This window comes from Canis lupus, chromosome 1 (assembly GCF_048164855.1).
Source record: "Canis lupus baileyi chromosome 1, mCanLup2.hap1, whole genome shotgun sequence".
Lineage (NCBI taxonomy): Eukaryota > Metazoa > Chordata > Mammalia > Carnivora > Canidae > Canis > Canis lupus.
In genome coordinates this window covers 88,595,260-88,612,475 of record NC_132838.1, presented here as the reverse complement: position 1 = coordinate 88,612,475, position 17,216 = coordinate 88,595,260, and the positions used below count along the sequence as shown (strand labels likewise).

Below are 17,216 nucleotides of genomic sequence, written 5' to 3'. Positions count from 1 at the left end.
CTAGTAATTTTTTCCCAAAAGAAATGTCTTATTTTTTATTAAAATATATAATATGAATCTTAATACAGTGTCCCTTACCATTGACTTGTGAACCTGGGAATCTATGAGAAAGAGTAGTTGAGCAGAAGGTATAGGAGTCAAAGCTGGGGAATTGGGTTGGGTGGCTGATGATTCAGGAGGTTGAGGTCTTAGAGAGCAGTTGTTAGAGAAGCCAAGGATCTATAGAGCCATGGAGTAGAGCAGGGAACCAGGGCCAGAGACTATAGTTAAAATTGCTTTGAATAGGGTAGTTTCCTAGTTGTAGCAGAACTTTATTATACCAACCCAAAGTGGACCAAAGGTGTTTGACTACAGCTATGATACTCTTACAGCTGAAGTTTTCAAATATCTAAACAAAGATTTCTCTCTCTTTTTAAACAAAATCTGATGGGATTAATATGATCTAGGGCTTCATTGGATGTCTTAGGGAAGTTAGTCTTCAGGTTTGGGGAAGAAATGGGTTGTCTTGGTGGTGGTGAGTTCTGCTTCTCTGCTGTGAACCTCCACACTTATGATCTTCTAGAGTTTAGAATGGGAAAAATATTGAATCCACAGCATCCATTTTTGTTCATAAGATTTCCAAGATAGTACTCATGAGGCTTCTTCAATTGGTTTGAGTATATCTTAAAATTTGTAGGTCTTTCTCATAGTAATAATCACTTGATAATTTATTGAGTAATTCTCTGATAGAGATTGGATGATGTAGGTAGTGGTGGTGCTGGTATCTGAGTCCGATGTGATTTACAAAGTGATTGCTACAAAGATTTCTTACTTAGGGAAGTTAAAATATACTAACCTTGAGAAAAAAGTAAAAAGCACAGAGAGTTAGTATTTAGTTGAATGCATTTCATAGAAACAACCAATTTGATTTTTTCATTTTCCAATAATGCATAGTAAGGAATGGCCATTTTCACATATTTATGATGGAAGAGTTGAACTGCTATGAGAGAGTACTAATTTTTTTTTAATGTCAACAGCATCAATAATTACAATCAGAATGTACTTCAACAAAAATATCTCAGTAACTGACCATTTTTTGGGCAATATATTTGTTTTTCTCATAATGTCATTTCTATTTTTCCAGGTTTGGATATCAGAAACACACGAACAAATGGCACAAGTTTATTTAAACAGAGAATTGGCTAACATAAAGAAAAAGGCTTTATTGAATGATGAAACAATGAGCTCTGGGATTATTGAAAGGTATCCTTGATACTTTCCTTTGCTTACAGAACATATACACGCAGGAAAGGATTTGTATGAGTGAGTAGTGAGGATGCATAGTGGCCCCAGATACACATGGGAGGAACGCATTGATCAAAATGAACATATCTCAAGCTTCCATGCTTTCTGTTCATGCCATTTCTTCTGTCTGGAATTCCCTTTCCCTCAATTATTTGCCAATCAGCATTAACCATTCTGGATCCAGCTAAAATGTTACTTCCTCTTTATGCATTTTTTTTCTGGTCAGTGTTCTATTTAGGTTTGAACACCAACTCCACAATTTTCTTGTGCAATAGTGTCTACAGGATTCAGTTTGTCAGCTTATAGAATGGGAATTATAAAAGTATCTGCTTCATAGGTTGTTCTGAAGTTTAGGTGAAAAGAAGTATGAAATGCACATAGAAATATTACTTAATAAGCAGTAAGAATTAGGTAAGCTGTCATTGGTCAAGAGAAATTGCTCTTATATTCTTGCCCTCTGAGCATTTTGTTTATGTTCTACATAACAGTTGGACTACATTCTAATTATTTATATGTATGTGTGTTTCCTCCAAAATAGTTCTGTGAGAGTCGGAACTGTTTCTTACTCCTATCTGTAGTCCTGCAGCATGGCGCCCTGCAATTCCATGGAAGTCTTTCCATAAATTTTTGTCTTATGTTGTAATTGTTGGAAAATGCAGTCAAAACAATGAAAAAATGCTGAATTTTTCATTTACTATTGGGACATTTTATTTTGCAAAGTGCATGAAAGTTGCAAACATGAATGTCCTTTAAAAAATTATCATAAAAATTCAGCCCCAGCTGTAATCACCCATGCATTTGTAATAATTTTCTTCATGGTTATACAAGTTACAATTGGAGGGAGGATTCAGAAACTGACCAATACCATTAATAACTGTTGCTCCTGATAGCATCTTCTCAAGTAAATAAGTTTCTGACTACTCCCACCTTCATGGTTATTCTTACTCACATAATCAACAGTTGAAGCAAGTACTTGACTTGTTACTGCTGGAGCAATTTGAATTGTACCCACCTCCAGCCAGTAATCTAGTTCATGCAGCTCTGTTGACCTATTTTTTCCCCTACATTTAGCAGATATATCCTCAATTATAGGTACTACCAATTTTATTACTACAATTATTAATATAAAACCACAAGCTATTTCCCAATACCAAGTGCCATCATTTGTTTGATCAGTCCAACCTAAAGCCATATATGTACTACTGTCACTCCCTGTCTTAGCAGCCTGAACAACAAGATTATGAGCCAACTACAATCTAAATAGTACTTTCTTTGTACAGAACTATTGAATCACTGTATAGTGTACCTGAAACTAATATGACGCTGTATGTTAACTACACTGGAATTAAAATAAAAAATAAAAAAAATTTTAAAAATGATGAAGAATTTCAAGCCCAAATTAGTTTTACATAGCTTTGAAAGTTTATAATGTCACCTGACATATTTTCTAAAAATTTCTGTCTTGTTTCCAGGGACACTGGATTGCCTACTACAGGCTTTGGAGCTCTCTTTACTAGACATCCACCGGATCAGTACAAAATGTTAGTAGATCCTAAACTACTGCAGACTGCACAAAATGTTTCTTTTTATTTTTTCCTTTATCCTGAGAAAATAATTTTTTTGTACCTTTTTTTATTGGAGTTCGATTTGCCAACATATAGTATAACACCCAGTGCTCATACCGTCAAGTGCCCCCTCAGTGCCTGTCACCAAGTGGCCCCAACCCCCTGCCCACCTCCCTTTCCACCACCCCTTGTTCGTTTCCCAGAGTTAGGAGACTCTCAAGTTCTGTCACCCTCTCTGATATTTCCCACTTATTTTCTCTCCTTTACCCTTTATTCCCTTTCAATGTTTTTTATATTCCCCGAATGAATGAAACCATATAATGTTTGTTCTCCAATTGACTTACTTCATTCAGCATAATACTCTCCAGTTCCATCCACATTGAAGCAAATGGTGGGTATTTGTCCTTTCTAATGGCTGAGCAATATTCCGTTGTTTACATAGACCACAGCTTCTTTAGCCATTCATTTTTCGATGGACACCGAGGCTCCTTCCACAGTTTGGCTATTGTGGCCATTGCTGCTAGAAACATCGGGGTGCAGGTGTCCCGGCGTTTCACTGCATCTGAATCTTCGGGGTAAATTCCCAGTAGTTCAATTGCTGGGTCATAGGGTAGCTCTATTTTTAACTCTTTGAGGAACCTCCACACAGTTTTCCAGAGTGGCTGTACCATTCACATTCCCACCAATGTGCAAGAGGGTTTCCCTTTCTCCACATCCTCTCCAACATTTGTTGTTTCCTGTCTTGTTAATTTTCCCCATTCTCACTAGTGTGAGGTAGTATCTCATTGTGGTTTTGATTTGTATTTCCCTGATGACAAGTGATGCAGAGCATTTTCTCATATGCTTATTGGCCATGTCTAGGTTTTCTTTGGTGAAATTTCTGTTCATGTTTTATGCCCATTTCATGATTGGATTGTTTGTTTCTTTGCTGTTGAATTTAAGAAGTTCTTTATAGATCTTGGATACTAGCCCTTCATCTGATGTCATTTACAAATATCTTCTCCCATTCTGTAGGTTTTCTTTTAGTTTTCTTGACGGTTTCTTTCGCTGTGCAGAAGCTTTTTATCTTGATGAAGTCCCAATAGTTCATTTTTGCTTTTGCTTCCCTTGCCTTCATAGATGTACTTGCAAGAAGTTGCTGTGGCTAAGTTCAAAAAGGGTGTTGCCTATGTTCTCCTCTAGGATTTTGATGGAGTCTTGTCTCACATTTAGATCTTTCATCCATTTTGAGTTTAGGAGAATGGTCTAGTTTCATTCTTCTGCATGTGGCAGAAGAATTTTTCCAGCACCATATATTGAAGAGACTATCCTTTTTCCAGTGGATAGTCTTTCCTGCTTTGTCAAATATTAGTTGCCCATAGAGTTGAGGGCCCATTTCTGGGTTCTCTATTCTGTTTCATTGATCTATGTGTCTGTTTTTGTGCCACCAGAACCACACTGTCTTGATGATCACAGCTTTGTAGTACAACCTGAAATCTGGTATTGTGATGCACCTGGCTCTGGTTTTCTTTTATAATATTCCCCTGGCCAATCAGGGTCTTTTCTGATTCCACACAAATCTTTTTTTTTTTTTAAGATTTTATTTTATTTATTCATAAGAGACACACGCAGAGAGAGAAAGAGAGGCAGAGACATAGGCAGAGGGAGAAGCAGGCTCCATGCAGGGAGCCCAATGTCCACACACATCTTAAGATGATTTGTTCCAACTCTCTGAAGAAAGTCCATGGTATTTTGATAGGGATTGCACTGAATGTGTAAATTGCCCTGGGTAGCATTGACATTTTCACAACATTAATTCTTCCAATTCATGAGCATGGAATCTTTTCCCATCTCTTTGTGTCTTCCTCAATTTCTTTCAGAAGTGTTCTATAGTTTTTAGGGTATAGATCCTTTACCTCTTTGGTTAGGTTTATTCCTTGATATCTTATGCTTTTGGATGCAATTGTAAATGGAATTGACTCCTTAATTTCTTTTTCTCCAGTTTCATTGTTAGTGTACAGAAATGCCACTGACTTCTGGGCATTGATTTTGTATCCTGCCACACTGCCGAATTGCTGTATGAGTTCTAGCAATCTTGGGGTGGAGTCTTTTGGGTTTTCTATGTACAGTATCATGTCAACTGCAAAGAAGGAGAGTTTGACTTCTTCTTTGCCAATTTGAATGCCTTTATTTCTTTTTGTTGCCTGATTGCTGAGCCTAGGACTTCTAGTACGATGTTGAATAGCAGGGGGGAGACTGGACCTCCCTGTCGTGTTCCTGATCTTAGGGGAAAGGCTCCCAGTGTTTCCCCATTGAGAATGATATTTGCTGTGGGCTTTTTGTAGATGGCTTTTAAGATGCTGAGGAATGTCCCCTCTACCTGTACACTCTGAAGAGTTTTGATCAGGAATGGATGCTGTATTTTGTCAAATCCTTTCTCTGCATCTATTGAGAGGATCATATGGTTCTTGTTTTTTCTCTTGTTGGTATGATCTATCACGTTGATTGCTTCATGAGTGTTGAACCAGCCTTGCATCCCAGGGATAAATCCCACTTGGTCATGGTGAATAACCTTCTTAATGTACTCTTGGATCCTATTGGCTAGTATCTTGTTGAGAATTTTTGCATCTGTGTTCATCAGGGAGATTGGTCTATAATTCTCCTTTTTGGTGGGGTCTTTGTCTGGTTTTGGAATTAAGGTGATGCTGGCCTCATAGAATGAGTTTGGAAGTATTCCATCCCTTTCTATCTTTTTGAACAGCTTTAGTAGAGTAGGTATTGTTTCATCTTTAAATGTTTGATAGAATTTGTCTGGGAAGCCATCTGGCCCTGGACTTTTGTGTCTTGAGAGGTTTTTGATGACTGCTTCAATTTCCTCCCTGGGTATCGGCCTGTTCAGGTCTTCTATTTCTTCCTGTTCCAAATTTGGTAGTTTGTGGTTTTCCAGAAATGCGTCCATTTCTTTTAGATTGCCTAATTTCTAACTTATTGGCGTATGGTTGCTCATAATATGTTTTTTAAATTATCTGTATTTCCTTGGTATTGGTTGTGAGCTCTCCTTTTTCATTCATGATTTTATTAATTAGAGTCTTTTCTCTTGTTTTTAATAAGGCTGGCTATGGTTTATCTATCTTATTAATTCTTTCAAAGAACCAACTCCTGGTTTTGTTAATCTATTCTACAGTTCTTCTGGTCTCTATTTCATTGATTTCTGCTCAGATCATTATTAACTCTCTTCTGCTGGATGTAGGTTTCACTTGCTGTTCTTTCTCCAGTTCCTTTAGGTGTGAGATTAGCTTGTGTATTTAAGTTTTTTTCAATTTTTTGAGGGATGCTTGTATTGTGATGTATTTCCCCCCTAGGACTGCTTTTGCCATATCCCAAAGATTTTGAACAGTTGTATCTTCATTTGTATCTCATTTTCATTAGTTTCCATGAATCTTTTTAATTCTTCTCCAATTTCCTGGTTGGCCCATTCATCTTTTAGCAGGATGGTCTTCAACCTCCACATGTTTGAATTTCTTCCAAATTTCTTCTTGTGATTGCATTCCAGTTTCAAAGTGTTATGGTCTGAAAATATGCAGGGGACAATCCCAATCTTTTGGTATCAGTTAAGACCTGATTTGTGACCCAGTATGTCGTCTATTCTGGAGAAAGTTCCATGTGCACTTGAGCATAATGTGTATTCGGTTGTGTTCGGATGTAAAGTTCTGTAAATATCTGTGAAACCCATCTGGTCCAGTGTATCTTTTAAAGCTCTTGTTTCTTTGGAGATGTTGTGCTTAGAATATCTGTCATTTGCAGAAAGCACCATGTTCAAGTCTCCCAGTATAAGTGTATTATTATCTAAGTATGTTTTAACTTTGGTTATTCATTGATTGATATACTTGGCAGCTCCCACATTAGGGGCATAAATATTCATGATTATTAGGTCCTCTTGTTGGATAGACCTTTTAAGTATGATATAGTGTCCCTCTTCATCTCTTACTACAGTCTTTGGGATAAACTTTAATTTATCTGATATGAGCATTGCTACCCCAGCTTTCTTTTGAGGACCATTTAAATGGTAAATGGTTCTCCAACCTTTTATGGCTGTAGGCATCCTTAGGTCTAAAATGAGTCTCTTGTAGACAGCAAATAGGTGGGTCTTTCTTTTTTATTAGGGCTGAAACCTTGCGTCTTTTGATGGGATCATTAAGCCCATTCACATTCAGAGTTAGTATTGAATGATATGAATTTAGTGTCATTGTAATACCTATTCTGTCCCTGTTTTTGTGGATTATTTCTTTGGGCTTCCTCTTTCTTTTACAGAATCTTCCTTAATATTTCTTGCAGAGCTGGTTTGGTGGGCACATATTCTTTCAGTTTCTGCCTATCTTGGAAGCTCTTTATCTCTCCTCTATTTGAATGAGAGCCTTGCTGGATAAAGTATTCTTGGCTGCATGCTTTTCTCATTTAGTACCCTGAATATATCCTGGCAGCTCTTTCTGGCCTGCCAGGTGTCTGTGGAGAGGTCTGCTGTTAATCTAATATTTCTCCCCGTATAAGTTAGGGATCTCATGTCTCTCATTGCTTTAAGGATTTTCTCTTTATCTTTGGAATTTTCAAGTTTCACTATTAAATGTTGAGATGTTGAATGGTTTTTATTAATTTTTGGGGGGAGAACCTCTCTATCTCCTGGATCTGAATGCCTCTTTCCCTCTCCAAATTAGGGAAGTTCTCAACTATGATTTATTCAAATATGCTTTCTGGCCCTCTCTCCCTCTCAGCACTCTCTGGAACCCCAATTATATGTAGATTTTTCCTTTTGAGGCTGTCATTTATTTCCCTTAACCTTTCCTCATGGCCTTTTAATTGTTTTTCTCTTTTTTCCTCAGCTTCCTTCCTTTCTATCAACTTGTCTTCTATGTCACTCACTCTTTCTTCTACCTCATTAACTGTCGTTGTTAGGACCTCCAGTTTGGATTGCATCTCATTTAATTGTTTTTTAATTTAGGCCTGATTAGATCTAAATTCTGCAGTCATGAAATCTTTTGATTCCTTTATGCTTTTTTCCAGAGCCACCAGTAGCTTTATAATTGTGCTTTTGAATTGGCTTTCTGACATCAAATTGTAATCCAAATTCTGTAACTCTGTGGCAGAGAGTACTGTTTCTGAATCGTTCTTTTGTGGTGAGTTCTTCTTTCTAGTCATTTTGCTCTGGCTGTATGAGGGGGCTGAGTCAAGAATATCAACCATGACCTAAGTAAATTTCATCCTAGATGATTCTGCTGAGGTCAGAGACCAGAAATTGAAAACAAAGATCAAAACAATATACAAAAAAGGACCACTAAAGTGAAAAACAAATTTTAAAACAAAGTAATAAAAAATAAAGGGCCAAAATCCCAAAGGAGAAGAGAAAAAAAAAAGAAAACAAAGGAAAAGAAAATAAAAGGGGGCGTCTGGGAGATGGTGGTGGTGATAAAGTTGTAGTGGAGGGAGAATATACTCTACCTGAGGGGCTCTAGAGGGTGATCCTCTTGTTTCTGAGTATATTAAGTTCTGTATGTTAAAAGATGCTCAGTCCCAAATTATATAAACCAGAAATACTTGTAGAAGGCCCCAACATTGACCACCAAAACATAAATGAGATAAAAGAGGGGGACAGAATGGGAATAAGGAATCTCAGAGAATGAACCAGCACAGTATACCACTTGGTTCTGGGTGCATGCTGGTCATGTTTTAGAAGGTATTAACTTCTGCCATTGTAGAACAAAATGAGACAGAGAAAACAAAAACAGAAAACAAACAAAAAAAACATATCTTGATATCTCCCCAAATTAAGTTGAGTATGTTGAAGGGAATCTAGAAGTGGAAAATATATCTAGGACCTGTAATTGTAGAAATATGAAAGTCAAAAAGGAAGAATCTTAAAAATGAAGAGATGGTAAAATATTGTAGTTAAGGTGGGAAAGGAGAAAAAAATTGGAAATTTACAGTCTGATAGAAAAACCAGTTGTACTGGAAAAAGGAAGAGAAAAAAATAGGAGGGGTATCCTCTCGTTCTATATACTGTAAATCCCTTGACTTCCCCTGGAGCTTTCCAGCGCTGCTTGGTCAAGAACTTGCTCTTCCCCTGTTCTTCCAGCTGGTCTTCTGGGGGAGGGGCCTGCTGTGCTGATTCTCAGGTGTGTGCACCTGGGGGCGCTGCCCCGCCCCCTGCCAGGTGCGGCTCAGTGGGAGCTGTTTGTCCTGTGAGGTCTCTGTCCCCTGGCGGCCCCACCCCTCCCAGGCACAGTGTGACACAAGGAAGACTAACAACACTGGCAGCGGCCAGCTCTCCAGCTCTGGAGTCAGCTCACCCAGTAACTACCGCAGTCTCCCAGTCCGTACTGGCCTGGATGCTCTGGGGGCGAGGGCACTGACCTGCACAGCAGGAGAGTCCTCGCTGTCCTGTGCCCTCCCTGCCTCTGCCTGTCCCCGGGGGGAGTGCATGATCCTGGGCTGTGTCCCCCAGCACCCTGGGATCTGGGGCCTGTGCTGCTGGAATCGTGCGCCCGGGCTGCGGCTCCCAAAGGCAGCAGGGTGCAGTGCCCTCCCCCTGGAGCCGCCGCCTGACCCACCGGCTTCTCCCTGAGGCACCGCCGGGCGTGCACTCTAGCCTTTACAGAGCTCGGCCCACAGTCTGTGGCATGCTGTCTCCCCCAGACACACTTCCTCTATTAGTGACCCCGGGAGACTGGAGGCTTCACTGCCCTCCTGTGATTCTGTCCAGTTTCCCTGCTGAGTGCCTTTCCATCCGGGAAGAATCCAGTGCAGATTTTTAAAGTTCCTGCTTCTGCGGGGCTGGGCTTTCCTGTAACCGAGACTCTCTCTGCCTGGCCTTAGCAGGACTCCTCGTGGGGCCCCTCCCCCACTCGATTCTTTTTCCTCCCCCCCCCCCCTCCCCGCTTTCCTACCTTGAAGGGGAAGTGAAAACCCTTCTCTCTGTAGTGTTCTAGCTGTTCTCTCTTTAAATCTCAGGTCGAATTTGTAGGTTTTCAGGATGGTTTGAAAGTTATCTAGGTAAGTTGGTGGGGCAGGTGAGTTGAGGACCCCTGCTCCTCTGCCATGTTCTCCTGCACAAAATGTCTCTTAATTAATCAAGAGATTTGTTTGTGGAGGTGAGAGGATGAGGGGTATACCAGGGTCAACAAAATACCCTGTAACGTGGCATTTTACAAACTCCTTTAATAACTAGAGTTTTTTCCCCATCAGAATGCAAGCACTAACAATATGATCAATCCTCATTACTCAATGAATTCCATATTTGCAAGTTCTCCTACTTGCTAAAATTTAGTTGTAACCCCCCAAATCAGTACTCACAGTGTCATTCACGGATACACACTGAGTGGTGAAAAATGTGAGCCACCTCATGTGCACATTTCCAGGTGAGATGTAGCAAAGCACAACTCTGCCTTCTTGGTTCAGCTCTCATACTATACACACGTGTCCTTTTCACAGTCTATTTAGTACCATAATTTTTGCATTTTTGTGTGTGGTTTTTGTTGGTGATTTTGCTGTTTGAAATGGCTTGTGAGTATGAGGTTAAAGCACTGTCTAATGTCTCAAGCACAAGAAGACTTGTGATGTGACTTATGGAGAAAATACATGTGTTAGATAAACTTACTTCAGGCCTGAGTTATAATGCTGTTGGCCATGTTCATTGTTAATGAATAACAGTATATATTAAATAAAATGTCTTTAATCAGAAACACACTTAAAACCAAATATTGTGACCAGAGGCTCTCAGGAACCTTAACCCCATGTTTTCCCTAAGAACAATGGTTCAGTATTTGCTAATTCAGTGTTTGCGGCAACTTTATAGAACATTACTATGAATAATGAGAATTGACTATATAGCAATAGACTGCTATTTTTTTTACTGGTAAAATATATATTTATTTTGGGGCAGCATGACTTGTTACTATAGGAAAATTTGTCTTCCACTCATTTTCCTAAAGCAGACAAACTTTCGTAATTTCTGTAATGATGTTATAGATAGATACGTGACACAGAAATATGGGTACTTACAAGCATGATGAAATTCTAAGTATTGAGTTGTGCATTATGTAGATATGAGTACATGTCATCATTACCAGAAATTTGAATGTCTTTGCTTCCTTTGAAAAATGTCTAGCATTAGAATGAAGCTACTTTGCAGTCTGCCTGGGGTTAGGGTGGAAGGTGTCCTAAATGATAATGCCCCACCCCATTTCACTGATCACTTGTAATTCTGGCCTGGTGTTTTAACAGTGCAGGTCCTAACCTTGACTCATCTGTGAGGCTGGCCTGGCCTATGTCTTCCACAACCTGCTGTAGCATACTTAAGTGGACTGGAAGGTCCATACTGAGTATCCCCAGGATGATCTCTGAGGATGGTGGACTTCTGGCTTTCATGAAGGTGTAAACATTCTGCTGGTTCCCTTCCCTGCACTGAAATCTGGAAATTCCAGCAAAGACATGGAAAGGCAGAATGAATCCAGAGGCAGACTTGAAAACTGAGTCAATACTTTGAGAAACTCTAAAGAAAATGATAGGCTTAGAGGAGGAGAGGGCTGGGAGATGGGAAGGGAGAAGAGAGAAGGCAAAAATTGGCTTCTGGATGGAGCCTTGAGCTAGTCCAGACTAGGAACTGTGATCTCAGTCGACCAGGCTTACACAGGAGCTGAATAAGCCTTGTCTATTGTGTTTGCAAACTTGGAGTATATGCTCCGGTTGGATATTTCTGAATTGACTTTGCCTGTTGGTTTCAGTCCAGGACAGAAAATAAGACACTAGGGTTTTGCCTAGTAGATGATTTGATGCTAGTAGTCTACCTCCCTGAAACTGATCTCAGCACTGAAATATGTAATGCCAGCCACAGATGGCCAACGAGGCCCTGAGTTGTCTCTCCCAACTCCAATTTGAGAAAGCAGTCTTGGATATGGAGGAACTAGGCAGTGCATTAACAGAAAAAGAAATGCCAGTGAAAACAAGTGCAGTTAAGCCCCGAGACCTGCAGTAGAGGAGCTTAACTCCTCTCTCCCTCCCTCACAGTGAAGATACCAGCTGAGCCTCTCTTATTAATGGGCCACCCTTGTAGTCATCAAAGTAGAGGCAGCCGATGGTTTTAATACAGATGAAGTCCCAGTTAAAAAATATCATGACACACCTAAAGAATAAAAGTATCATGAAGAACAACAAGCCATAGGCACCCTATCCCAGAGGAGCAGACCTGATGCAACAAATGGAACAGGAATTTAAAGCTGTATTATTTGGGGGAAATAAAGGAAACGGTTGGCAAAAGTAAGGAAAATAATAAAAATCAAGTTGATGTTCATTTTCCAGCATCAACGCTGGATGCAAGAGCCTAACATTAAGTGTTGAAGGAAAAGAATTTTGAACCTAGAACTATTTAAATGGGAGGATCAAATAAAGGTATCTTCAGGCACACAAGGACTGGTTTCAGACTTACTATCCTGCCATGCATAACTATAGAACCCATAAAAAGTAGTAGGCAATGGTTGTCATGTGTTGGGTAGCAACTGTGTGGCTCTGTGCTCCTTGAGCGAGAGAAGAGCCTCTCATTCTCCACTGACTTACTCTCCAAGGACACATCTTTCAACTTCGGTGCAGGGAGGTGACCTCAAGTATAAAGCAGTATTCTTGTGGATCTGGGAAGGAGGAATAGGAATTTAGAGCTTCTGATGTGACTCAAATTCATAGGCCAGGGTATTGGAAGGAAGAAAGTTGTGTATGGAGGTGGGAACAGGAGTCTACATGGGGTATCCCCTCAGGTTTCTTGGTCAAGGATGAGGCTCTGTATGCACTAAGGAAATAATAGCTAACTCTGGTTTTAAAAAATCATATAGAACTGTCTGCAGTGTATTCTGAAATTTTCCAATGGTGCTGCCTCCTGCATGGCAGTATTGTGTAGTAGGTTCCAGGGCTGTGTTACCTGCCTTCAAATCTTGGCCCTGCCACTTACCAGCTGTGTGATCTTGGACAAGTTTCCTAGCCATTTTGTACCTCAGTCTCTTCATTTGTAAAATGAAAGTTATAAAGGTGTCCATGTTCTGGGGTTGCCGTGATGACTAAGTAAGTTAATATGCATAAGATAATTAAAACAGTAATTGATGTATACATGTTAAGTGCTGTGCAAGTTGGCCAGGCTGGACACTTGGCAAACTCTTTCAGCCTAGAAACCCCTATCAATTCAACAAAGTCTTCTTAATTTATTTCATTGATAATTTATACCTTCTATTTTCGCTATTCTTTGTTTTTGGAAATCCTTTGTTTGGATGTTGAATTGCTTGGCCTGGTCTTCTAATTTTCTTGTCTGTCTTATTTTTGGCTTCTACTATCTACTCTCTGTTTCTTCAACCCTACTGTTGAGTATTTTTGGTTTTGTTTTTATAGAATCATTTTTTAAATTTCATGGCTGTAATATCATCTATCTAGGAATGTTAATGATAGCTTGTTTTTCTTAAAATTTTTCTCCATGTATAGCCTCTATTTCCTCTAAAATGATTTGTTGTTTCTGTTTGTTTGTTTGTTTTTTTATTGTATGGTATTTATCTTCCATGCTATAGGCTTTCTTGAGATGTCTGATAATTTTTGCCTTTCTGCTCATGATTAAGAGCCTGAGAGTGAAGCTTACTGACTTGGAGCTTTACTGGAGTGATCTAGATGAGTCTTTTTTTTTTTTTTCCCACCAGAACCCCTGATGTCAGTAGTCTTCCCTCTTGGGCTGATCAGATTCCCCAGAGGAAGCGCCCTTACTTGACCATCTGACAGGTAAAAGTCTTGGAGTGAGCAAGGTATTTTGCTGGAACATCACTATTCATCTTTCATTATGTATGGGCACTGAACCATGTTGTTGATCAATGACTTTCTCTTTTACCCTTTCTAGTGAATAAATTTCCAGCTTTTTGCTGGAAGAGAGGAGGGTCAGTTACCCAGCATTGGGGAATGGCAGAGGGGCCTGGAGCTCTAACTGCTTCTCAAGTAGTGCTAACCCAATCCTTCCTTCCTGGTTTAGGATTTATTTAGGTTTCTGCTAAGTCAGAGACTACTTGTTCATTTTCTCTTAAGCTTCTAAAATGTGGTTCTCTTGTCCCTTTTCCTGTTTTCCTTATTCTTATAGGTTTATTTTTTAAAGCCTCTTTGATATGGTTTTAGTGGAGCTTTTTGAAGAAGCAAAATGCAATGTGTACATTTAATCTTAACTCTGAAGTTGCCAAGTCTCATCTGAAATGTCATCTCCTCCAAAGGACCTTCCCTTCCTACTGCTACTTCCAGCCCCCACGATTTGGTAGGTCCCTTGTGGGTGTCCATAACACTCTGTGCTCCTTTCATCCTAACACTGTTCATCTTGATTGCAATTACTTGCATTCCTGTTTACCTTTCTTGCTAAACTCAATGCTCTAAAGGGCAAGGCTGTCACAGCTCTATCCTCAGTGCCTCACAGAGAACTTGACCTATAGCCGCTGCACAGTAATCATTTCTTGAATGAATAAATTATTTCTGATGTTGAACAGAAAATTCTAAGGAAGAGAGGTATTGCTGTTTCTTATCTTATTTGATTTAGGGCTTCGAGGCCTGTAGAACCAAAAGTTGTTCCAGTTCTATTCTGATAAATGCATTAGAAGACATAATCTTTTAGAAAATCAGTCCTTATTAGTTTGAATTGCTAAATTACCTGTTTGCCTTATTTGATTATTATCAAGGAAATAAATACATGAGCACCTTCAACTGTCCTTCACTAATTCCATATGTAATTTCTCCTTTAAGTTAACATACACTAATTGCAGGGTGTACCATACCATAGAATGCTGTTATGTTTTAGAATCTTCTCTCTTTAATATTAAATATTCTTTTGCTTCTTGCCAACTGTACAGCTGTGGAAGTTAAATGTCAACTTTAAAAGGCAATGAATAAGAATGAGTTTGCTTAATGGACCAAAGTAATGTGCTTCAACTTATAAAAGAAAGGCTGTAATCATAATGTAAATTTAAACTTCTAGTTACCGCTTAACAAAAAAATCAGAATATAGGAATAGCTTTGTTAAGGAGACATTAGTCAGATGCATTTATCTTAGTTTTTAGATAACATCTATTATATTGTGATGGCATATGACAGTCTGTTTCTTTTCTCGTAACTGAACTGATAGCCAGCCCACTTTATTTTGGACCAGTGTGAAGAAGACACACACCTTTCCTCCTTAAATTGCCAGCAAACATCTCTGGAACATACTGAAAATCAGAAGAACTAGAATGTTTGGACACCACTCCTGACCTTAACTAGAGAAAAGGACTCTGTGGATATATCCTTCTATGTCACAGACTGAGATAATTTTTTTTTTTTTTTTTAGAGAGACAAAGAGAAAGAGTGCAAATTGTGAGGGAAGGGGGACCTCGGAGGGTCAGGGAGAGAGGAAGAGAGAGATTCCAAAACAGGCTCCATGCCTAGCACATGGAGTGTGACATGGGGCCCAATTCCACAACTCTGAGACAATGACCTGATCCAAAATCAAGAGTCAGACACTTAAACATACTGAGCTACCCAGGCACCCCAAATGAGAAATTTTTAAAAATTATAGTATAGAGAGCAAGAAGGTCGAGACTAAAAGTGGTATCAATGACATAACTTTAAAAATGAGATGTATATACATTGAGGGTAGATTGAACTTGTCTAGAACTAGAATTGTTGTTATTCTTGAGAGTTGGTTACATTTCTCTCAGTAAGTTTCCAAGGAATTTACATCGACCAGGGATGGAAGGGGTGAGAGTCAGGAAGGTTTGAAGACCTCAGCCATCAACAGTGTTCTTCTGGTCTCAGATGGGGACAGTTGTATGTGTAGAGTGTCTCTGACATACACTTCTTTTATTACATGGGTGGAGATATTAAAAGCACAGAAACGTAATGAGACACATTTCCTTTAAGGCACATAGAAAATATGGATAAGAAGATGAACATAATTAGTTAAGAGGCCTTTTTTGTGCTCCTATTTTGTTCTCAAGAATTCTGAAGCAACTCATTTAATTTGGAAGCTCTTTACAGAAGGCTAGTTCACTGATTATCTTATACAAAATCATCTTATGGTTGCCCATAGGAACAGACAGTTGTAGCTGCATCATTCTAAGGAGAAAAGTTTTCCATATATAATGTTTGGACTGCATCTGTGACCATTAAACAACCAACCAACCAGAAACCAAAACAACAAAACAGACAAACGAAACAACGACAAAAGCTGTATCAAGCAGATCCAATATTGCAAATGAGATTTAGTATAAATATAATTTTAAGACCTAATTCCTCAGAAGCCCTTATTTAAATATGCATATGTAACCATGCATGGTCCTGGAATAATGGTTCATAGGAAAAGCTAGTTTTTTTTTTTGACAGGGAAAGGCCAACTCTGGCATAGAATACACGCTGTGTGAGAAGCATGCGCACAGGAGCCTGTGTCAGTTTGAGGGCAGCCAAGAAGTACTGACTACCTACTGGAGGATGGAGAAGTATGAAAAGTAGACCTCTTACAAAGACAGCTGCAACTACTGTGTCTTATCATTTTTACCAAATTTCATTGTCTCCCGGTGGTAGTGATTAGTGTATACTGTCAAAATTTTATAATAAATGTGTCTTGTTTCCAGAAGTTATCCAAATGTTTATGTGATTCACATGACTGGAGAAGAAAGAAATTAATAGTGTTTTGGACCACAGGGTAGCTATTGGATTTAGCGTGGTTTTTCAGAAAAGGCCTGGTATGGGAAAATAGGAGATGTGTTCTACTTCTAGACCTGCACTAAACCTGCTATGTGACCTTGTGCTGGCTAATAAACCTCTCTGAGTTCCAGTTGTTTCCATCTGCAAAATGAGGGGATTGAACCAAATGATCTGTAAAGTCCTTTCCTGCTCTAAAATGTTATGGTTCTAAGGAGAAAAGCATCTGTAGTCACATAAATGGACAAGTTAAATGAGGCCAAAAAGTAGTTCAGGCAGTTAAGTTTTCATTGTTGGCATAGAGCACTTATCCATTTGTGTGTGGAGTGAATACTTCACAGTAGCCATAGTGAGCTCAGGCCGCAGCTTAAACTCTTTCAATTTATTTCTCTCACTGGGGCATTTAGCATCTGTAAAACCTTTAGCATTCTTCAGAAGAAAGGAACTTAATATGAATAGTAAGAGGTGTTTTTTCTTTTCTTTTCTTTTCTTTTTTTCTCTTCAAGTACAGTTCAAGGCATTTGCTTTCTTTTCTAGTCAGGCACTTATGTGGTGGGGCCTGTCTCTTGGTAGATATCATCAAGATGTTGAACATTTTTCTAGAAGGAAAAAAGTTTTTTAAAAATGCCCTATGATGATGGTGATGAAGATAACAACAAAGAA

General features: G+C 39.1%; 1 protein-coding gene across 10 annotated transcripts in view; it reads left to right on the top strand.

Moving 5' to 3' along the window:
* Positions 1-17,216, top strand: part of CFAP95 (cilia and flagella associated protein 95) — a 135,241-nt gene that overhangs the window by 75,393 nt on the left and 42,632 nt on the right. For 8 of the 10 annotated variants that reach the window (XM_072838570.1, XM_072838576.1, XM_072838586.1 and 5 more), the window contains 2 exons: positions 1,124-1,242; positions 2,757-2,825. In XM_072838570.1, the coding sequence (XP_072694671.1) occupies positions 1,151-1,242; positions 2,757-2,825 (161 nt within the window). In that variant the 5' untranslated portion in view covers positions 1,124-1,150. Of the gene's footprint in view, positions 1-1,123; positions 1,243-2,756; positions 2,826-13,546; positions 13,626-13,974; positions 14,143-17,216 lie in introns of all 10 variants that reach the window. The other 2 variants (XR_012036602.1, XM_072838543.1) reach the window with 2 other exon arrangements.